This window comes from Scyliorhinus canicula, chromosome 17, assembly GCF_902713615.1.
Source record: "Scyliorhinus canicula chromosome 17, sScyCan1.1, whole genome shotgun sequence".
NCBI classification, from domain to species: domain Eukaryota; kingdom Metazoa; phylum Chordata; class Chondrichthyes; order Carcharhiniformes; family Scyliorhinidae; genus Scyliorhinus; species Scyliorhinus canicula.
Genome location: NC_052162.1, coordinates 103,396,086 through 103,420,045, shown reverse-complemented (window position 1 = coordinate 103,420,045; position 23,960 = coordinate 103,396,086). Strand labels below are relative to the sequence as shown.

The following is a 23,960-nucleotide window of genomic DNA, read 5'->3' as shown; positions in this document are numbered from 1 at the left end:
CTGCCGGGTTTGGAGCTTAATTTCACAATCCTGTAAATCTGAACTAAACCGAGACAAGCAGAAAGCTGCAGATGGTTAAACGGACCGGCGTGGGGGTGGGAGAGGTGTCCAGAGGAAGTCTGACTCACACTGCACAGGGTGCGCAGGGGAAAGGGAAGGGATTATTTGGTTAAGCAGAGATCCGGGACAATAGCAGAAGCTGGGAATCACTGGGAAGGGAGCAGCAGGATAAAGAAACATCAGAGAATCTCAGAATGGTTACAACACAAATAAAGGTTCTTAGGTCAGCCATGAATATGCTGGCCCCTGGTGCCACGCAAAAGCCCTGTAGCTCTGCAATTCATTGCTGGTATTAATAAAACTAGGTTAAGTGAAGGGTGGCAGATCTGCAGGGAAGGTGGCACGGTAGCACAGGAGTTAGCACAGCAGCGGCACTGTTGTTTCACAACGCCTGGGTCCCGGATTCGATTCCTGCTTGGTCACAGTCTGTGCGGAGTCTGCATGTTCTCCCCATGTTTGCATGGGTTTCCTCCGGGTGCTCCGGTTTCCTCCCACATGTCGCAAAAGATGTGCTTGTTAGGTGAATTGGGCATTCTGAATTCTCCCTCCGTGTACTGATGCACGATGAATTGTACAAAGACTCAGATTGGGTACAACTGTGGCTTTATTGCAGTAAGATGCGTGGCCTCCTACAGCAGCTGGTGAAATGGCAGCTAAATAGAGGACACACATATTTATACTCCTCTTCCTGGGCGGAGCCAGCAGACAAGGGCTACCGACGAACCTATAATACAGGTCCTACCTTACATCACCTAATACAGGCGTAACAGTGGTTTACCACATGTACCGAACAGGGACTGTAGTGTGACGACTGGTGGATTTTCACAGTAACTTCATTGTTTATGAAGTTTGAAACAAACCTGTTGGACTTTAACCTGGTGTTGTAAGACTTCTTACTGTGCTCACCCCAGTCCAACGCCGGCATCTCCACTTCATTGTTAATGTAAACCTACTTGTGACAATAATAAAAGATTTAAAAAAAAAATTAAAATCAACTTGTTCACACAGCGAATCGAGTGTCGGGTACAGGGTAATGCACCTGTACAGGTCAGCGAGACTCTCCAATGTCCATCAGCCGTCTGCATGCAGAGGGGGCCTTGGGGGAGGGGAGGAAGGAACAATTTGGGGAACAGCACAGGGCAAGAGATCACTCCTCGCCCATTCATCAGGTTACACAAACCACTCGAGGCCTTCACTTACCTTCCGACAGCAGAGAGGAGCGGGCCTGTGGGGGACACTGTGCTGCAGGTAGGACAGCTGGAAAATTGAAAAAACCCAGTAAAGTGATGTCACAGGAGACTGTGACCTGATTGGCTGAAAGGCAGACTAGGCTAAATTTGAATATTTGTGGAGTTACTATTTTTAAGTTGATTTGAATTACAATTTTTAAAAATTTGACTTAGATTACTATTTTAAAGTTGATTTGAATTACTATTTCTTAAATTTTAAATCTCACTTAAATAAATATTTTGAGTTGATTTAAATTACTATTTTTAAGTTGATTTAAATAATTTAACATTTTTTAATTAAATAACTTTTTAAATATCAATTAAATAACTATTTAATTTGTTGTAAAATCAAGCAAGATGAATACTCAGGGATAAAGCTAATTAAATAGTACACGGGGATTGGATTTAATCTGACACAAAAACATCTTAAGTTTAATTTTAAAGGTTACATTAAAGGAAAAATTAATGGTAGGACAGCTCCAAGGTGTGGTCTGCTCCTCTTGCTCTATGTGGCAGACTGGGGACAGTTCCAGTCCCCAGGGTCAGCATGTGTGCAGGAAGTGTCTCCAGTTACAGCTCCTGGAAGCTCGAGTTTCAGAGTCGGAGAGGCGGCGGGAGACACTGTGGAGCATCCGCGAGTCGGAGGGCATCGTGGATAGCACATAGAGAGAGGTGGTCATACCGCAGGCTCAGACTCTGCAGGCAGGAAGGGAATGGGTGACCACCAGACAGAGAAAGAGAGTGAGGCAGGTAGTATGGCCATTCCCCTGCAGAACAGATATACCGCTTTGGATACTGTTGAGGGTAATGGCCTCTCAGGGGAAATCAGCAACAGCCAAACTTGTGGTACCACGGTTGGTTCTGATGCAGAGGGGAGGGGGAATAAGTGTGAAAGTGCAATAGTTATAGGGGATTCAATTGTAAGGGGAATAAACAGGCGTTTCTGTGGCCGCAAACGAGACTCCAGGATGGTATGCTGCCTCCCTGGTGCTAGGGTCAAGGATGTCTCGGAGCAGGTACAGGACATTCTGGAGGGGGAGGGTGAACAGCCAGTGGTTTCACATATATTTTTCACATATGGAGTTTCACATATATTTTCTGGGGCAGCACGGTAGCATGGTGGTTAGCATAAATGCTTCACAGCTCCATGGTCCCAGGTTCGATTCCCGGCTGGGTCACTATCTGTGTGGAGTCTGCACGTCCTCCCCGTGTGTGCGTGGGTTTCCTCTGGGTGCTCCGGTTTCCTCCCACAGTCCAAAGATGTGCGGGTTAGGTGGATTGGCCATGCTAAATTGCCCGTAGTGTCCTAAGAAAGTAAGGTTAAGGGGGGGGGGGGGGGGTTTGTTGGGTTACGGGTATAGGGTGGATACGTGGGTTTGAGTAGGGTGATCATTGCTCGGCACAACATCGAGGGCCGAAGGGCCTGTTCTGTGCTGTACTGTTCTATATGGTTGTGGTACACATCGGTACAAACGACAGAGGTAAAAAAGGATGAGGTCCTAAAAGCAGAATACAGGGAGCTAGGAAGGAAGTTAAGAAATTGGACCTCGAAGGTAGTGATCTCAGGATTACTACCGGTGCCACGTGCTAGTCAGAGTAGAAATGACAGGATATATAGAATGAATACATGGCTGAAAGGATGGTGTCAGGGGGGGTTTCAGATTCCTGGGGCATTGGGACCGGATCTGGGGGAGGTGGGACCTGTACAAACTGGACGGGTTGCACCTGGGCAGGACTAGACTGATGGCCTAGGGCCTATTTGCTCAAGCTGTTGAGGAGTGTTTAAACTAATGTGGCAGGGGGATGGGAAACGATGCAGGAAGTCGGAAGGTAGTGAAACAAGGGCAGAAACAAAAGTCAGCAAGGGGGAAAGTGTAAGGCAGAGAAGCCATAGTCAAAAATCAAAAAGGGCGACAGTACGAGGTACAGTGACTGAGGGGAGCTCAGTGAATAGGCCCAGTAATACTACAAGGAATAAAACAGGAGGTAAAAACATAAATGGAAAGCGACAGGTTGTTACATGAAGATATAGGTTCAACAACAAGGAAAATTAGGAGAAACGTTAAGAGGAAAAATAACTTGGGAGAGGTTACTGATCAAGGTGTTAAGATTCAAAACAGAGGTATAAAAGCCAACATAAGTATACTTTACCTGAATGCTCATAGCATTCGAAATAAGTTAAATGAGTTGATGGCGTAAATCATCATGAATGACTGTGATTTAGTGGCCATGACTGAAACATGGTTAAAGGATGGTCATGACTGGGAATAAAATATCCAGGGGTATCAAACTATTCAGAAGGACAGAGTGGATGGTAAAGGAGGTGGTGAAGCTCTGTTATTTAAGGATGACATCCAGGCAATAGTAAGGGATGACATCGGTGCTATAGAACAAAGAACAAAGAAAATTACAGCACAGGAACAGGCCCTTCGGCCCTCCCAGCCTGCGCCGATCCAGATCCTTTATCTAAATCTGTCTCCTATTTTCCAAGGTCTACTTCCCTCTGTTGCCGCCCGTTCATATACCTGTCTAGATGCCTCTTAAATGATGCTATCGTCCCCGCCTCTACCACCTCCGCTGGTAAAGCATTCCAGGCAACCACCACCCTCTGCGTAAAAAACCTTCCACGCACATCTCCCTTAAACTTTCCCCCTCTCACCTTGAAATTGTGACCCCTTGTAACTGACACCCCCACTCTTGGAAAAAGCTTGTTGCTATCCACCCTGTCCATACCTCTCATAATTTTGAAAACCTCAATTAGGTCCCCCCTCAACCTCCGTCTTTCCAACGAAAACAATCCTAATCTACTCAACCTTTCTTCATAGCTAGCACCCTCCATACCAGGCAACATCCTGGTGAACTTCATCTGCACCCTCTCCAAAGCATCCACATCCTTCTGGTAATGTGGCGACCAGAACTGCACGCAGTATTCCAAATGTGGCCGAAAAAAATTCCTCTACAACTGTAACATGACCTGCCTACTCTTGTACTCAATACCCCATACGATGAAGGCAAGCATGCTGTATGCCTTCTTGACCACTCTTATCAACCTGCGTTGCCACCTTCAGGGTACAATGGACCTGAACTCCCAGACCTCCCTGTACATCAAATTTCCCCAGGACCCTTCCATTGACCATATAGTCCGCTCTTGAATTTGATCTTCCAAAATGCATCACCTCGCATTTGTCTGGATTGAACTCCATCTGCCATTTCTCTGCCCAACTCGCCAATCTATCTATATTTTGTTATATTCTCTGACAGTCCTCCTCGCTATCTGCAACTCCACCAATCTTGGTATCATCTGCAAACTTGCTAATCAGACCACCTATACCTTCCTCCAGGTCATTTATATAGATCACAAACAACAGTGGTCCGAGCACGGATCCCTGTGGAACACCACTAGTCACCCTTCTCCAATTTGAGACACTTCCTTCCACCACTACTCTCTGTCTCCTGTTGCCCAGCCAGTTCTTTATCCATCTAGCTAGTACACCCTGAACTCCATACAACTTCACTTTTGCCATCAACCTGCCATGGGAAACCTTATCAAACGCCTTACTAAAGTCCATGTATATGACATCTACAGCCCTTCCCTCATCAATTAACATTGTCACTGCCTCAAAGAATTCTATTAGGTTTGTAAGACATGACCTTCCTTGCACAAAACCATGCTGCCTATCACTGATAAGTCGACTTTCTTCCAGATGTGAATAGATCCTATCCCTCAGTATCTTCTCCAACAGTTTGCCTATCACTGACGTCAAGCTCACAGGTCTGTAATTCCCTGGATTTTCCCTGCTACCCTTCTTAAACAAAGGGACAACATTAGCAATTCTCCAGTCCTCCGGGACCTCACCCGTGCTCAAGGATGCTGCAAAGATATCTGTGAAGCCCCCAGCTATTTCGACCCTCGCTTCCCTCAGTAACCTGGGATAGATCCCATCCGGTCCTGGGGACTTGTCCGCCTTAATGTCTTTTAGAATACCCAAAACTTGCCCTTTCCGTATGACAACTTGACCTAGAGTATTTAAACATCCATCCCTAGCCTCAACATCCATCTTGTCCCTCTCCTTTGTGAATACCGATGCAAAGTACTCATTAAGAATCTCACCCATTTCCTCTGACTCCACGCATAAATTCCCTCTCTTGTCTTTGAGTGGGCTAATCCTTTCCCTAGTTACCCTCTTGCTCCTTACATACGAATAAAAGGCTTTGGGATTTTCCTTAACCCTGTTAGCCAAAGATATTTCATGACCCCTTTTAGCCCTTTTTATTGCGCGTTTGAGATTCGTCCTACTTTCCCGATATTCCTCCAAAGCTTCATCTGTTTTGAGTCGCCTCGATCTTACATGTGCTTCCTTTTTCATCTTAGCTAGTCTCACAATTTCACCCGTCATCCATGGTTCGTTAATCTTGCCATTTTTATCTCTCATTTTCACAGGAACATGTCTGTCCTGCACTCGAATCAACCTTTCCTTAAAAGACTCCCACATTTCAAATGTGGATTTACCCTTAAACAGCTGCTCCCAATCCACATTCCCTAGCTCCTGCCGAATTTTGTTATACTCTGCCTTTCCCCAATTTAGCACTCTTCCTTTAGGACCACTCTTGTCCTTGTCCATGAGTATTCTAAAACTTACGGAATTGTGATCGCTATTCCCAAAGTAATCACTGACTGAAACATCAACCACCTGGCCGGGATCATTCCCCAATACCAGGTCCAGTATGGCCCCTTCCCCAGTTGGACTATTTACATACTGCTCTAAAAAAACTCTCCTGGATGCTCCTTACAAACTCTGCTCCATCTACGCCTCCAACACGACAAGAATCCCATTCAATGTTGGGGAAGTTAAAATCTCCCATCACAACCACCCTATTGCTCCTACATTTTTCTATAATCTGTCTGCATATTTGTACCTCTACTTCATGCTCACTTTTGGGAGGCCTGTAGTAAAGTCCCAACAATGTTACTGCACCCTTCCTATTTCTTAGCTCCACCCATATTGCCTCAGTGCTCGAATCCTCCATCGTGCCCTCCTTAATCACAGCTGTGATATCATCTCTGACGAGTAATGCAACTCCTCCCCCCCCCTTCTACTTCCCTCTCTATCCTTCCTGAAGCATCTATACCCTGGGATATTCAGTTGCCAGTCCTGCCCTTCCCTCAACCAAGTCTCAGTAATACCAATAACATCATATTCCCAGGTACTGATCCAAGCCCTCAGTTCATCTGCCTTACCTGCTACACTTCTCGCATTAAAACAAATGCACGACAGACCACCTGCCCCTTTGCGTTCATCATCTCTTCCCTGTCGACTCTTCCCCTTAGTCACATTGAGTTTATTATCTCATACTTTAGTGGCGTTAGTTGCTGCTTCTTTACTGACCTCTAACTTCCTAATCTGGTTCCCATCCCCCTGCCACATTAGTTTAAAACCTCCCCAACAGTGTTAGCAAAAGCACCCCCTAGGACATTGGTTCCAGTCCTGCCCAGGTGTAGACCATCCGGTTTGTAATGGTCCCACTGCCCCCAGAATCGGTTCCAATGTCCCAAAAATCTGAACCCCTCCCTCCTGCACCATCTCTCAAGCCACGTATTCATACTGACTATTCTTGACTATCTACTCTGACTGTCCCCTGGCACTGGTAGCAATCCTGAGATTACTACCTTTGAGGTCCTACTTTTTAACTTATCTCCTAACTCCCTAAATTCTGATTGTAGGACCTCATCCTTTTTTTTACCAATATCGTTGGTGCCTATATGCACCATGACAACTGGCTGTTTACCCTCTCCCTTTAGTATGTCCTGCAGCCGATCTGAGACATCCCTGACCCGAGCACCCGGGAGGCAACATACCATTTGGGAGTCTCGTTTTCGACCACAGGAACGCCTGTCTACTCCCCTTACAATTGAATACCCTATGACTATAGCCCTGCCAGTCTTTTTCCCGCCCTTCTGTGCAGCAGAGCCAGCCACGGTGCCATGAACCTGGCTACTCCTGCCTTCCCCTGGTGAGTCATCTCCCCCAACAGTATACAAAATGGTATACCTGTTTTGGAGGGAGATGACCGCAGGGGACACCTGCACTGCCTTCCCGCTCTTTCTCTGCCTTTTGGTCACCCATTCCCTGTCTCCCTCACCAATCCTAATCTGCGGTGTGACCAACTCACTGAACGTGCTATCCACGACCTCCTCAGCATCGCGGATGCTCCAAAGTGAGTCCACCCGCAGCTCCAGAGCCATCATGCGGTCTAACAGGCGCTGCAGCTGGACACAGCTTGCGCACATGTAGGAGTCAGGGACATCGGCCGCGTCCCTCAACTCCCACATTGAGCACGAGGAGCATAACACGGGTCTGGGATCTCCTGCCATTTTTACCCTTTACCTTAACTGACTACAAACTATACTATCAAATAATTAATAAGTGAAAGGAACAAAGATTTTACTTACCAATCACAATACTTACCAACACACGAAGAATTACATTTCTCCCAGCTGCTGCTAATTGGAGCACTTTCCTTACCAGCCAATCAGATCTCTGCTTTGCTGTGATGTCGCTCTTCCAGGTGAGTTTTTAAAGTTTTCAAGAGGTAGAGGATAAGGTTAAATCCATTTTGTTGGAAATCAGGAATAGTAAGGTGGAAAAGCCACTGATAGGAGTAGTCTATAGGCCACCAAATAGTAACATTATGGTGGGGCCGGCAAAAAACAAAGAAATAACTGATGCATGTAGAAATGGTACACAAGTTATCATTGGGGATTTTAATCTACATGTCGATTGGTTTAACCAGTTCGGTCAAGGCAGCCTTGAGGAGGAGTTTATAGAATAGGGGTGGGCAAACTTTTCCGTGCAAGGGCCACATTCAGAAATACACAATTTTAAAGGGCCGCATAGTATATAAAGTAAAATAATTACTTCACCCGGTTATGATTCTGGGCGCCTCATACAGAACATAGAACAGTACAGCACAGAACAGGCCCTTCGGCCCTCGATGTTGTGCCGAGCAATGATCACCCTACTCAAGTCAATGTATCCACCCTATAACAGTAAGTAACCCAACAGCCCCCCCCCCCCCCCCCCCCATTAACCTTAAAAAAAAAATTTAAAATTAAAAAAAAATAATTTTTTTTTAAATGACTTGGTGGGCCGCATAAAGACCTTTGGCGGGCCGCATGCGGAAGGAGCGATCATAATATGGTGGAATTTAAAATACAGATGGAGGGTGAGAAGGTAAAATCAAACACTAGTGTTTTGTGCTTAAACAAAGGAGATTACAATGGGATGAGAGAAGAACTAGCTAATGTAGACTTTGTGCAAAGACTTCATGATGAAACAGTTGAGGAACAGTGGAGAACCTTCCAAGCGATTTTTCACCGTGCTCAGCAAAGGTTTATACCAACAAAGAGGAAGGACGGTAGAAAGAGGCAAAATCAAGCGTGGATATCTAAGGAAATAAGGGGGAGTATCAAATTGAAGGAAAAACCATGCAAAGTGGCAAAGATTAATGAGAGAGTAGAGGACTGGGAAATATTTTGGTGCAACAGAAAGCTACTAAAAAAGCGATAAAGAGTAAAATAGATTATGAGAATAAACTTGCTCAGAATATAAAAACAGACAGTAAAAGTTTCTTCAAATATATAAAACAAAAAAGAGTGGCTAAGGTAAATATTGGTCCTTTAGAGGATGAGAAGGGAGATTTAATAATGGGAGATGAGGAAATGGCTGAGGAACTGAACAGGTTTTTTGGGTCGGTCTTCACAGTGGAAGACACAAATAACATGCCAGTGACTGATGGAAATGAGGCTATGACAGGTGAGGACCTTGAGATGATTGTTATCACTAAGGAAGTAGTGATGGGCAAGCTAACGGGGCTAAAGGTAGACAAGTCTCCTGGCCCTTATGGAATGCATCCCAGAGTGCTAAAAGAGATGGCTAGGGAAATTGCAAATGCACTGGTGATAATTTAAAAAAATTCAATAGACTCTGGGATGGTCCCGGCGGATTGGAAATTAGCAAACGTGACACCACTGATTAAAAAAGGAGGTAGGCAGAAAGCGGGTAATTATAGGCCAGTTAGCTTAACTTCGGTAGTAGGGAAGATGTTGGAATCTATCATCAAGGAAGAAATAGCGAGGCATCTGGATAGAAATTGTGCCATTGGGCAGACACAGCATGGGTTCATAAAGGGCAGGTCGTGCAGAACTAATTTAGTGGAATTTTTTGAGGGCATTACCAGTGCGGTAGATAACGGGGAGCCAATGGATGTGGTATGTCTGGATTTCCAGAAAGCCTTTGACAACGTGCCACACAAAAAATTGCTACATAAGATAAAGATGCAAGGCATTCAGGGTAAAGTAGTAGCACGGATAGAGCATGGGTTAATTAATAGAAAGCAAAGAGTGGGGATTAATGGGTGTTTCTCTGGTTGGCAATCAATAGCTACTGGTGTCCCTCAGGGTTCAGTGTTGGGCCCACAATTGTTCACAATTTACATAGATAATTTGGAGTTGGGGACGAAGTGCAATGTGTCCAAGTTTGCAAATGACACTAAGATGAGTGGTAAAGCAAAAAGTGCAGAGGATACCGGAAGTGGGCAGAGGGATTTGGATAGGTTAAGTGAATAGGCTAGGGTCTGGCAGTTGGAATACAATGTTGACAAATGTGAGGTTATCCATTTTGGTAGGAATAATAGCAAACGGGATTATTATTTAAATGATAAAATAATAAAACATGCCGCTGTGCAGAGAGACCTGGGTGTGCTAGTGCATGAGTCGCAAAAAGTTGGTTTACAGGAGCAACAGGTGATTAAGAAGGCACATGGAATTTTGTCCTTCATTCCTAGAGGGATGGAGTTTAAGACTAGGGAGGTTATGCTGCAATTGTATAAGGTGTTAGTGAGGCCACACCTGGAGTATTGTGTTCAGTTTTGGTCTCCTTACCTGAGAAAGGACGTACTGGCACTGGAGGGTGTGCAGAGGAGATTCACGAGGTTAATCCCAGAGATGAAGGGGTTGGATTACGAGGAAAGGTTGAGTAGACTGGGACTGTATTCGTTGGAATTGAGAAGGAAGCGGGGGGTGGGGGGGATCTTATAGAAACGTATAAAATTATGAAGGAAATAAATAGGATAGATGCAGGCAGATTGTTTCCACTGGCAGGTGAGCACAGAACTAGGGGCATAGCCTCAAAATAAGGGGAAGTAGATTTAGGACTGAGTTTAGGAGGAACTTCTTCACCCAAAGGGTTGTGAATCTATTGAATTCCTTGCCCAGTGGAGCAGTTCAGCAGTTCAGTTCATTAAAAGTTTTTAAGATAAAGATAGATAATTTTAGAAAAAATAAAGGGATCAAGGGTTATGGTGTTCGGGCCGGAAAGTGGAGCTGAGTCCACAAAAGATCAGCCATGATCTCATTGAATGGCGGAGCAGGCTCGAGGGGCCAGATGGCCTATTCCTGCTCCTAGTTCTTATGTTCACTCATTTTGGATTGTCCCACATCTGGGCAAGGCAGGATTATGGTAAGATGCAAGCTGGTAGGTTGAGCGGTGAACTGGGGATGGAGATCGGGTGGGGACTCTGGAGCGAAGCACTGCATAGGGTCAACTCCACCTCCACCTCCACGTGCGCAAGGCTCAGCTTGACGCAACTAAAAGTGGTACATAGAGCCCACTTAACAAGAACCCGTATGAGTAGGTTCTTCCCGGAGGTGGAAGACAGATGTGAACGGTGCCAAAGAGGCCCGGCCAACCACGCCCACATGTTCTGGTCTTGCCCCAGACTCGTGGAGTACCCCCGGAGGGGGGTCTTTGTGACAGCTCTGAGCCTATATCAGCACAGACACAATCACTGCTTTCCCCCTTTTCCTCCGCGTTGTTTCACTGGAGTCGTGTTAGTTTATGATTCAAAATTCTGTCTTACTATCCCGGGAATGAATGTGGGTTGGAGATGCGGTGAATGTTGGATTATATTGTATCTCCTCGTTCTTGCTGCTTCTCCCAGCTGCAGGCTGCAGATTCCTGTGACTCTGGGTGTGGGATGTTTTTTTTTTATAAATGTTTTTATTCAGTTTTCATATTTTATATTGAACAAATTACAAATTGTTAGGAGAAAGAAAAAAAAAGAAAAAACAAACACGCAAAAATTAACATACATATTTACAGGTAAGCATCTTCGTAGTAGTAACTGCGCTCCCCCCCCCCCCCCTCAACATGTTTATTTAGTTTGGTTTTGGGCCTTAGCTAGCCATCCAACCCCCGTAACCAACCTGTAGCCCCCCCCCCCCCCCTCCCGCTACCTTCCCCCGACTATTCTTCCTCTTGTACATTGGCCACAAATAGGTCCCGGAACAGTTGCATGAATGGCTCCCACGTTCTGTGGAAGCCGTCGTCCGACCCTCGGATGGCAAATTTGATTTTCTCCATTTGGAGAGATTCCGAGAGGTCGGACAGCCAGTCCGCAGCTCTGGGCGGTGCTGCTGACCGCCAGCCAAACAGGATTCTACGGCGGGCGATCAGGGAGGCAAAGGCAAGGGCGTCCGCCCTCCTCCCCAGGAATAGATCTGGCTGTTCTGAAACCCCGAAGACCGCCACTATCGGGCATGGCTCCACCCTCACTCCCACCACTTTGGACATTACCTCGAAGAAGGCTGTCCAGTACTCCACGAGTCTGGGGCAAGACCAGAACATGTGGGCGTGGTTGGCCGGGCCTCTTTGGCACCGTTCACATCTGTCTTCCACCTCCGGGAAGAACCTACTCATACGGGTTCTTGTTAAGTGGGCTCTATGTACCACTTTTAGTTGCGTCAGGCTGAGCCTTGCGCACGTGGAGGTGGAGTTGACCCTATGCAGTGCTTCGCTCCAGAGTCCCCACCCGATCTCCATCCCCAGGTCGTCCTCCCATTTCCTCCTTGTTGCGTCCAGTACGGTGTCGTCCCTATCTACCAGTCGGTCATACATGTCACTACAGTTCCCTTTCTCTAGGATACTTGCGTCCAGTAGGTCTTCCAGTAGTGTCTGTCGTGGCGGTTGTGGGTACGTCCTTGTCTCCTTTCGTAGGAAGCTTTTGAGCTGCAGGTACCGTAGCTCGTTCCCCCCAGCTAGCTGAAATTTCTCTGTCAGTTCGTCCAGTGTTGCGATCCTGTCGTCCGTGTATAGGTCCCTGACTGTCAGTGTCCCCCCGTCCTGCCTCCACCTTTTGAAGGTGGCGTCGGTCAGTGCTGGTTTGAACCTATGGTTGTTGCAGATGGGAGCCCTGTTCGACATTTTGGTCAGGCCAAGTTGCTGCCGCAGTTGGTTCCAGGATTGGAGGGTGGCTGTCACCACTGGGCTGCTGGAGTGTTTTTTGGGTGGGGATGGGAGTGCTGCCGTGGCGAGGGCCCGGAGGGAGGTTCCCATGCAGCAGGCCTCCTCCGCACGCACCCACTCAGCTTCTGGCTCCTGGATCCATCCCCTTACTCGCTCGGCTGTTGCTGCCCAGTGGTAGAATTGTAGATTCGGGAGGGCTAACCCTCCCCTGGTTTTTGTTTTTTGTAAGACCTTCTTTGGGATCCTAGCATTTTTACCCCCCCATACGAACGCCATGATGAGTTTGTCCAGCGCTTTGAAAAAGGCCTTGGGGATGTAGATCGGAATGGATCTAAACAGGAAGAGGAACCTGGGCAGTACGTTCATTTTGATCGTCTGAACTCTCCCCGCGAGGGAGAGCGGGAGTGTGTTCCATCTTTGCAGGTCCTTTTTAACTTCCTCCGTCAGGCTGGTGAGGTTCCATTTGTGGATCCCTTTCCAGTCATGGGCTATTTGGATCCCCAGGTAGCGGAATTTATGTCGGGCTTGTTTGAACGGCAGCCCCTTTAGTGCTGCCCCCCCCCCCCCTTGCGGGTGTACTGGGAAGATCTCACTTTTGCTTGTTTTTCTAAATTCACCTCTCTGTTTTAGAATTCCCCCTATACCAAAGAACAAAAGGGCCAATAGTCTAAAACGGTGAACAGGGATTCTCCCTCCCTGACTCCAGTACAGGCTTCTGTGAGTGCTATTCGGGTCAAACTCTCCTTTCAAGTTATCCCCCGGTATAACTCATACCTTCACTGAAGAATTTTACTTACTTACCCCTTAATAGCATCGATGTCCCGGGTCCTGCGTTCTTAAGGAAGTGAAGCAAGCTAATAACCACTTTTTCAGGTTAAATTATTTTATTATTAACATACTCTTTTCTCTTTCATTAAATTATAAACATTATTTACTTTTGGATGTTGTCTGGTTGGTTGTTGAGGCCTTCAGACTCTCTCTCTCTCTCTTTCAATTCTCCTGGTGCTGTTTTCTCTTTTTCTCTGTCTTCTGTCTTCATTGGCTGCTGCTCCCTCGCATTCTTCTCCTGGGCCGTCTGCTCTTGGGTCTCTCCTGCCGCTGGGCCGCTCCGCTCCTGGGCCGTCTCGCTCCTGGGCCTCTCCTGCCTCTGGGCCGCTCCGCTCCTGGGCCGTCTCGCTCCTGGGCCTCTCCTGCCGCTGGGCCGTCTCGCTGCTGTTCCTGCTGCTGCCTCTTCCTTCTGGTGCCGTGCCGTTCTGCCGCTGGTTCCTTTGTCTCTGTGTCCTGCCTCGTGGGGAGAGAGAGAGGAGGAGCCCTGGAAGCCCGCGCTGGCTGATCTCTGGCGCGAGATCGGGACCTCCGATAAGGATCGGACTTCGGGTCTTAAAGGGGCAGTCCATTACAATTTTTCAACAGCACAAAGAAATTTTTAAAAACTTTTTTCTTTTCCCTTTCTCCTGCTGCAGGTTGTAATAACCATTCTGACAGACTGAAATTGCTGCCCACAGTTTCTGTGCTCTTCAGCTGCCACCAACCTCTTGTGGGATCTTTCCCTGCACTCTCCCCGATCAGATATTGGCAGACCTCTATGTTTCAAATGACACATTCTGTATTTTCCAGAACACCCCGTCTTGACATTTGAAACATTACTATAATTTGGTTTATTGTCCCCCCATCCAATTGTACTAACATACATCCCTGATCATTGTCATTTGTATGCATATCACAGACCAGTGTCAATACGAGTCTTGTTTTCCGTTCCAGTCCAACTTGTTTTCCATTTCTGATTGGAATGTGGTAATTGTGATATCTTGTACCCCCCACTGATCCCCTTGTCTTATTAATTTAAAATGTTCAATTGATCCTGCTTGTATTCCTAACTTCCCCATTAATGTCTAACATTGTTGTGAATCATGTAAGTCTGCCAACCCCTGGTTTACATGAGAGAACATCTTTCTGACAACGTGTATATTTTTCATTTCAGCATTTACAAAACCACATTGAACCGTCTCTTTTTTTTTCTTCCCAAACAAATTCTCCCTATTGTTCTATACATAGTAAAATTTTTATCTTATCTTAACACCTTATTCATTACCTAACCAATAGACTGTGTGTTACACTTTACATATTTTCAACTGTTAACAATTTAATATCAATATCGAAACATCGCTTCTTGGCTTTTTGGAACAATAATTATTACATACTAAACTAACCCTCTATTAAAACATTCACAGTTTAGAAATGCGGATCAAGTTATTTAACGACACACATACCCCCCTTATCATATATATACAACAGTCCCTATCAATTTACATGAAAATAATTTTTTTTTCTTATCAACGATTATAGCTCTTCAATGCAATATTGTTTTGTTGCATTGGTAACAATTTTCCCGCCGTAGTATCAAGCTACTAAAATTCTTAACCTATTATCATTTATCATATTGGGGTTCCTCGTCAGTCGCTGCTATCTGCTGCCGAGACCTTAATGATTCCACCGCGTAGTACATACCCCATGGAGACCACAGATCATCCATCAACTAATGTCCAGTTAGAGATGTCTGACCGGGGGTTTCACTGTCCAGTTATAATTTGATATTCTAATTTGTTTCTAACCCGTAAAGTTTTCCTCCGGGTTCTGTCATTTAATTCCCTCAAATTTGTAGCCAATTATATCATTAGTTTCCCCCCAATCCTGTCGAACAGATTCTTCTCTGGAGTGTAGTTCTCTTCCTTCTTGCGAACTGGTTTGTTATTAATTTTTTCCACCTGAAAAAGCAAATGAACAGATCAAGGGTGGAGAGGGCCCTATTCTTTAATTTGTACCTTCTATTTTCATTCGGATTATCCCAGAAGTGCCCTCTCCAGGACTTCCGGATTCCTTTTGCCATCATTTCTTTTTGAACTGGTTTATATTCCATATCCTTGATGTACATCATACCATTAAGGCCTGTCAAGCCTCCTTCTGTCATTGCACCCCTGAGTGAGATTCGAAGAATCTCAAACTCCTCTGATGCTCACTGGGTCGTGTGTTTCAAGCGTGACACAATTTCTTTTGCTCCAGACACCATGCTTCTCTAATTCAATTGTATGTGTACCCAGAATCTGAACAATCTTGTCTTTACATTTTACAGTCTCACGAATGATTTTCCCCGCAGTCTTAGTTGGTAACTTCACCCAAACTTCGTCTCCTACTTGATAATTCCCAGATTCACTTGGGTCTCCTTGTCCCTGGGGGACAGAGGTTCCAAGATTGCTATTAAGATCAAATACTATTCTTTCAATGTCTTTATCCCAGCCTTTATTATTCTGATTCTTTATGATCCAATCCTTTACTTTTCTTACAGACCTCTCAGCCATTCCATTACTCTCAGGTGCATATTTCACGGCCCAATTGATTGTTATTCCTCTGTCAGCACAAAAGTTAATAACAGTATTGTTTCTAAAGTGTGGCGCGTTGTCCATTCGGATCGATTCTGGTCTACCTCTGGAGGTCATCATTTCTGCCAATACCCTTTTGGTTGTGGCTCCATTTGCTTTGCTGGTTGCTCTAAGGTCAATTTCTCCCGTGCAGCTATCAGCTTTGACTAAAAAATACAAATTACCTTTGCTGCTTCTGGGAAAAAGTGGTCCTGCATAATCTAATGACCATTCCTGCATTGGTTTCTCAGTTTTTATGCTCCCATATGTTTTATTTCCTCTCTGTCCTCCACAGGCCATACATCTCTCACATTTTCTCCTTACTGCAGTTAAATGTTGTCTCCAATAGGCTATTTTAATTCCCAACTTCTTCAACTCCCTTGCGACTACAACATGACCCCCATGTCGTGTGGCTTCATGTACTTGCTTAATTATCATTTGATGGTCGGCTGCTGAGTTCCCAAGAGTCCCCAAGATTATTGTCCTAAGTCTGGCTAATTCATCCACTTCCTGATTCCCCTTACACAGTTCCCCAATTCCTTTTGTGTGTGCTTTTTGATGAATTGTCTGGATCTCCATATCGGCTAAAATTTTATCTATCTCTTCCCACTGTTCTTTCTGTTCCAGTAGTTTATTTCTACCGTTCGTCCACCCGTTTAGTTTCCAAAACTCCAAATCTTTCTCCAATCCTTGCTGCACGAAAAAGCTGTCGGTTACAACGGTAACTTCCTGCAGCTTTCGCTGGTGACACTCCTTTAACCCTTGCAATACTCCCTCTACCTCAGCTGTCTGAGCTGATCCAATGATTATTCCCTGTTCCTCCACTACTATGTTTCCTGAATTTTTTAAAATGAATGCCCATCTGGCTTGTTCTTCGTCCTTCTTGACTTTACTACCATCAGTATATAATACCCAAGCATTCACCAACTCCGTTTTACTAACTGGCTCATCAAGTTTCTGTCCCTTTTGAATGTTATGAACAAACATTAAGTCAGGGTTTAGAAGAATGGTTTACCATCTTTCCCATCGAGCTGTATTCGCGCCTTGCTGGCAAATCTGTCTCTTGGTTAGCTCCTTTAACTCCAAAAACTCAGTTGTGACATAAATTTTCTTACCACCCGACAAGTTTTCTATCTCTGCTATTCTCTTTGTTATAGCTGCTAGACATTTCTCGATGTTTGAAAACTTTTGTTCAGCTCTCGACCAGTTTCCTGTCAGATGTTTGATAGGTGTCTGATTGCTAAGATTAGCAAGTACCATACCATATCCATTTTTATATATGTCTAATTTAATGCTTAAATCATCCTCTTCTTGTCTCCCAACTAATGACCCCGATATCGCAATTGCTGTCTTTAACTGATCTAACCCTCTCTGGGCCTCGCTGGTCCAAATAAAATCCCCTTTCAAGGTTTGATAAATGGCTTTAGCATAGAGACTGAAGTCCTTCACTACTGGCCTTAGATATCCCAACATTCCCATTATTTTTTGAACCCCTTTTTTCGAAACAGGCGCAGTAATTTCAGCTATCTTCTTCCTCATTTCAATACTGGCCTCTCTACCTTCCTTCGATACTGAATAACCCAAATAGTTGACTTCGCTTCTCCCAATTTGACATTTCTTTAGCCCTATTTTAAAGCCTGCTTCACTAAGTGTCTTAATGATCCTGGCCACTCTTTCCACATGTTTGTCCTGATCGTCATCTCCAATTAATATATCATCGATATATACTAAAGCCAAATCATCTTTAATCAGCTCCCTGATTATTGCCTGAAAGTGATTTGGAGAATTAACATATCCCTGTGGAAGTCTACAATATACATAATGCTTAGTTCCAAAGGTGAATGCTGTTTTCTCCCTGCTGTCTGGGTCTAATGGAACACTCCAGAATCCATTCGCCAAATCTATACTAGTTAAGTAAGTTTTTCCCGCGACTTGCTCTAAGGTAGCTTGTGGATTTATTAAATATCTCTTGTCCTTCTTTGTGACTTTATTTAAAGCTTTGTAATTTGTTACCATTCTAAATGTACCATCTGGTTTTCTTACTACCTGAAGTGGACTATTTGTTGAGGCATATGTGACCCCTTGAATAATCCCCTGCTGCTCCAATTCCTTGATTATTATCTCCAGCTCGCTCTTAGCTCCTCTAGGCAAAGGATACTGTTTTTGAGGTCTGTGTTGTCCCCCGTGAATTGTGTGTTGAAATTGCTGGCTAATCAAACCTGTGTCATTCTTACCTATCGCTAGGTTTGCTCCCATCAGTACTTCTTCCATCTTCTTCCAAGCTTCGTCATTTAAAATACTTTTCTCTTTCTGTTTCCTTATTTCCTCCATGTTATCAATTGGTTTTAATATCCTTATTTTTCCAGTATCTATTTTTATTAAATCTTTCCCTGCCATCAGATTATCAGTTCCTGATATTGCCAGTAATTCTCCCAATCTAACTTCTGGTCTAATATCCTTATTCCCTAATGCTCCTTCTACTATGTATTTCTTTCCTGTCGGATTTCCAGCTTCTTCCCTTATCATTGATATCTCAGCCCCTGTGTCCACTATACATTTTCCCCCTTGTATACTACTACTAATTCTCCTTTGTCTGTTTCTGTTGTTAGATTTTGTATAGCCTGTTTAAGGGGAGAAGCCGAATCCTGTCAATATATACCGGGGCCTCCTCTGCCTCCTCCTCGGAATCCCCCTCGCGAGCGTCCCGGATACCCTTCTGGTGGTTGATATCTACCTTGCTCAATCCTCCCCTGACCAGCTGCTCTTCTTCTCCTATCCTCAATGAATCTGTCTCTTTCCTCCCGACTGAGGGCTAGGAATTGTTCCCTTGGTAAATAATCTAGATTTTGTGGTGGAGGTGGCCCTTGTGACCGCAAATTATACCCATGTTGTGGCATTGCTGGTTGTGCTGGATTTTGTTCCGATTTGTCAGGTATCTGTCGGTTTGGTGGTCTAATCTGAGCATTTTGTGTTGAAACATTATTTTGGGCAGCTGCTCTTTTTTGTTCCCCTTTTGTGTGTTTATCCTTAAATGCTTTGCCTGCCAAATCAAATTTAACCAGTTCTCTTCTTATTTCTCTTCTAGAGGTCGTTAACAGTATTGTTGAGAGGCTTTTTCCTCCTGGAATCTTGGGTCCTAATTCCCTCAGGAATCTGACTACATCGACCCCCTCTTCCTTATTAACCTCATATATTCGGTCGATATATGGTGTGAGGTGTTCCCCTGCATATGCTGCCTCTGTCATCTCTTTCATTAAATTAGCTCTCTCATTTCCCAAATCTAACTCATTTATTAAATCTGAGACTTCGCCTGTAACTATTTCTCCCACTGTATGTAAATCAATCAATTTGGTGGATTCTCCTGATGCCCCCATTTTCTTCGCTAACTGTTTTAACCTCTGTGAATACTCAATTCTACTCTCCCCATGTTTCTTTGGGCCTGCTGTCTTCATTACGGCTGCTACTATTTTATACGGTACCATGCCTCCCTGTCCTTCCTCTGGACCTGGTGTAAATGACTGAACTATTTTCTCACTTCTGGGGCATGGTGTTCTTAAAGGGGCACCTCTATCTGGGTCCCTATATTCGGAGAAATGTATCCGTCGTCGTACCGGTTCTTCCTCAAAATAGGGGGTACTATGTTGTACAAACTCTTCCACCGATTCTATATATTCTTCAAACCTTGCACTTGGTACTTGGCTATCTCGTGGAGCATAACTTGCCCTATCCATTGGAGTAGGAGCAGTTTTTTGGGGTCTTGGACGATTCTGTATCCTTTCCTGTGGTCTTAATGCTGCTATTATCTGGCCTTGTGTTTCTGTGCTGTTCCTTACCCTACTCATGGCTCTTCCGAAACTGTCATACCCTTTGCTCATTTGCCAAATTTTAGCTTTGGGGGTAACGTTTGGTAATTCTAGTAATTTCGTAGAATCAATTTGTTGACTTCCTCCTAATATTTCTCCTATTTTAAGTCCCCTAGCTGTAACCTCTCTTTCCCATCCTTCCTGATCTCTATAGTGTACCATTTCTGCTTCTGGATTATAAATATAATACGGTACATCCTTATTTACTGGTTGATAAGTGGAAGGTTGTTGTTGTTTCCAGTGATCGCTATAATCCCCTATTTCTAATGGTTTAGAATTTTTTCTATTCCCTATTCCTCTCTTTTGTTTGACTATTTCCTCATTCTCGGATGAGGATGATAATTCTTCCTGTCCCATCACAGGAGGCGCCATAATCCCAACTATGCCTTGTTCCTCTTCACTTTCTTGTGGTTCAAAGAAATGATCGATAAACGCTTCTTTCTTATGTGTGGCAGATTGCTGAGGCCAATTTTCTTCCTGAAACAGACTTGGATCTGGGTATTGAAAATTGTATCCCGTTGGGAAATTTTCACAGGGGTCCGAATTCTCTCGGCTATCTGATTCTAGGCCTGATTCATCGTCACTTTCCATTTCTAATGGTTCATTTTCCTGCAGTTGTTTTATATATTTGCCTACCACTTCAGAGTTACTTTTGTGTTTACTAGGGATCTGTATTATTTCTGTCATGTTTACTCCGTCAATGATTTTAATCAGTTTGGAACACACTTTGCCCACTTGAGCAGCTGCATGCTTCTGTCTGTGTCCAAACACGATTAGTGATTCAGCTCGCTTTTCAAATGCAAACTTACAAAGTGCTTTAAGGACCCTGACAGAATCTGTATATTGCAGGGCTTTTGGCACTCTAACAAAGAGGGAGATATCTCCGTCTGGATACATATCTCTTGTCCAGGATTTCTTTTGCTCTTTTAATTTCTTCCATTCCCTTTTCATTTCTACATTTCTCTTGACCGTATCCCAGGGCATGAGAATTACCCTAATTGCCATTTTCGGATTTTTAGTTCTGTTCCTGGTTGTCCCTTTCAGGTGCACTCTGAAATTAAGGATAAGTACCCTTTCTGGGCCCTATCCAAGGCTGACTAAGGCACTATCTTCCTGTTTTAGTTAAGGGTCGATTGGTTATTGGTTTCTGAAGATTCTAGGCGTCCCTATTTTCCAGAAAATTTTCCGCACAATCTGCCTTACTCTGAGGATGATTTATTCTTTGGCCTCTTTTACCAGTAATGGATGCAAGATTTTAGTGCTGTCACCAAAATGTCTTGCAGACTTTTCTCAGGGTCAGTATCTTCCAGTCTACTGATTTTCACACGCAACCTGAGCTTCTGTCCCTTCGATCCACAGAATATCCTTACAAAAGCCAATCACACCTGACTTTCCAAACTAAACTCGGCAGGTAAAGTTTGACTCACACATAGACTAGAAACTTCTAATATTCTCGCCTTTTCTTGGGAACTAGAAACTTCTAATATTCTAGCCCCTGTGTACCTAGGACTTCTAATATTCTAGGCCTTCACGTTGGGCGCCATGTTTTTCTAAATTCACCTCTCTGTTTTAGAATTCCCCCTATACCAAAGAACAAAAGGGCCAATATTCTAAAACGGTGAACAGGGATTCTCCCTCCCTGACTCCAGTACAGGCTTCTGTGAGTGCTATTCGGGTCAAACTCTCCTTTCAAGTTATCCCCCGGTATAACTCATACCTTCACTGAAGAATTTTACTTACTTACCCCTTAATAGCATCGATGTCCCGGGTCCTGCGTTCTTAAGGAAGTGAAGCAAGCTAATAACCACTTTTTCAGGTTAAATTATTTTATTATTAACATACTCTTTTCTCTTTCATTAAATTATAAACATTATTTACTTTTGGATGTTGTCTGGTTGGTTGTTGAGGCCTTCAGACTCTCTCTCTCTCTCTTTCAATTCTCCTGGTCATCTCTCCTGGTGCTGTTTTCTCTTTTTCTCTGTCTTCTGTCTTCATTGGCTGCTGCTCCCTCGCATTCTTCTCCTGGGCCGTCTGCTCTTGGGTCTCTCCTGCCGCTGGGCCGCTCCGCTCCTGGGCCGTCTCGCTCCTGGGCCTCTCCTGCCGCTGGGCCGCTCCGCTCCTGGGCCGTCTCGCTCCTGGGCCTCTCCTGCCGCTGGGCCGTCTCGCTGCTGTTCCTGCTGCTGCCTCTTCCTTCTGGTGCCGTGCCGTTCTGCCGCTGGTTCCTTTGTCTCTGTGTCCTGCCTCGTGGGGAGAGAGAGAGGAGGAGCCCTGGAAGCCCACGCTGGCTGATCTCTGGCGCGAGATCGGGACCTCCGATAAGGATCGGACTTCGGGTCTTAAAGGGGCAGTCCATTACAATTTTTCAACAGCACAAAGAAATTTTTAAAAACTTTTTTCTTTTCCCTTTCTCCTGCTGCAGGTTGTAATAACCATTCTGACAGACTGAAATTGCTGCCCACAGTTTCTGTGCTCTTCAGCTGCCACCAACCTCTTGTGGGATCTTTCCCTGCACTCTCCCCGATCAGATATTGGCAGACCTCTATGTTTCAAATGACACATTCTGTATTTTCCAGAACAGCTCATGTTGAGTTTGTAGCCCGTGAAGGCTCCAAACTCTTTCAGGAGCGCGATGATTCCCTCCATGCTGCTTTGTGGGTCCGAGATATAGAGGAACAGATCATCCGCATAGAGTGAGACTCTGTGCTCTCTACCTCCCCTTCGGATCCCCCTCCAATTTTTTGCTGCCCTGAGCGCGATTGCTAGCGGTTCAATTGCTAGTGCGAACAGCAGTGGGGACAGTGGGCATCCTTGTCTGGTGCCCCTGTGCAGCTGGAAGTATTGGGAGTTGGTATTGTTGGTCTGTACACTCGCCATGGGAGCTTTGTACAGGAGCTTTACCCAAGCGGTGAACCCTGTTCCAAGCCCGAACCGCTCCAGTACCTCTATGAGGTATTTCCACTCGACTCTGTCGAAGGCCTTTTCTGCGTCCAGGGAGACGATCACCTCTTGTGTTCTCTCCCCGGAGGGGGTCATTATCACGTTCAGCAGGCGCCTGATGTTCGCGGTCAGCTGTCTACCTTTGACAAAGCCCGTCTGGTCCTCTGTGACCACCTCAGGTACACAGTCTTCTAGCCTTTTGGCTAGGATTTTGGCCAGTATTTTGGCGTCTGCATTCAGCAGAGATATGGGTCTGTATGACCCACATTCCGTTGGGTCTTTGTCTTTCTTAGGTATCAGCGAGATTGAGGCCTGTGCTAACGTGGGTGGCAACGTGCCCCTAGCTAGCGAGTCTGTGAACATCTCCCGCAGGTGCGGGGCCAGCGCTGTCGCAAATTTTTTGTAGAAGTCCGCCGGGAATCCGTCCGGTCCCGGCGCCTTCCCCGCCTGCATGGAGCTAATGCTCTCCATGATCTCTCCCAGTGCTAGTGGTGCTTCCAGATCCCGTTTTCTGCCCTCTCCCACAACTGGTATGTTCAGTCCGTCAAGAAACCGGTTCATCCCAGCCTTCCCCGTTGGGGGCTCTGAGGTGTACAGCTCTTGGTAGAAGGCCTTGAAGGTTTTGTTAATCCTCTCTGGTTCTGTTTCCAACGTGCCTCTGGTATCTCTGATTTGCGCAATTTCTCTGCTGGCTGCCTGCTTTCTCAGCTGGTGGGCCAACAGGCGGCTGGCTTTGTCTCCGTGTTCGTATAGGGCCCCGCGTGCCTGGCGGAGTTGGTGTACTGCTTTCCTGGTGGAGAGCAGGTCATGGGTGTGGGATGTTGATTCACCTCAGGCCTGGTCTGGGTGCAGAATCAGGGCTAATATCGACAATAATGGCAGATGATGCTGTCCGAAATGCTTTGTGTAGTACCAAACAATCCATCTCCATCAGCAGAGACCCCTCCTTGCACTATTTTAAATCCCTCTTCCAATTCAGGTCAACAACCTCAGGCCTTAACCTTAACTTTCTTTCGCACTCCACTAATGCAGGCTGGCCTGCTGAATATTTCCGTCTTTTACATTTCTATTTTGATTCCAGCCTCTGCAGAATTTTACTTTAATGTCATTGTTTTAACTGAGCTTAGAAACACTCAAGTGGTAAAGGTAAAG

General features: G+C 45.2%; 1 protein-coding gene across 1 annotated transcript in view; it reads right to left on the bottom strand.

The window, feature by feature from the left end:
- Window positions 1–23,960, bottom strand: part of LOC119951493 (zinc finger protein 850-like) — a 68,913-nt gene that overhangs the window by 29,708 nt on the left and 15,245 nt on the right. The window contains exon 3 of the mRNA XM_038774703.1: window positions 1,261–1,317. Within this exon, the coding sequence (XP_038630631.1) occupies window positions 1,261–1,317 (57 nt within the window). The remainder of the gene's footprint in view (window positions 1–1,260; window positions 1,318–23,960) is intronic.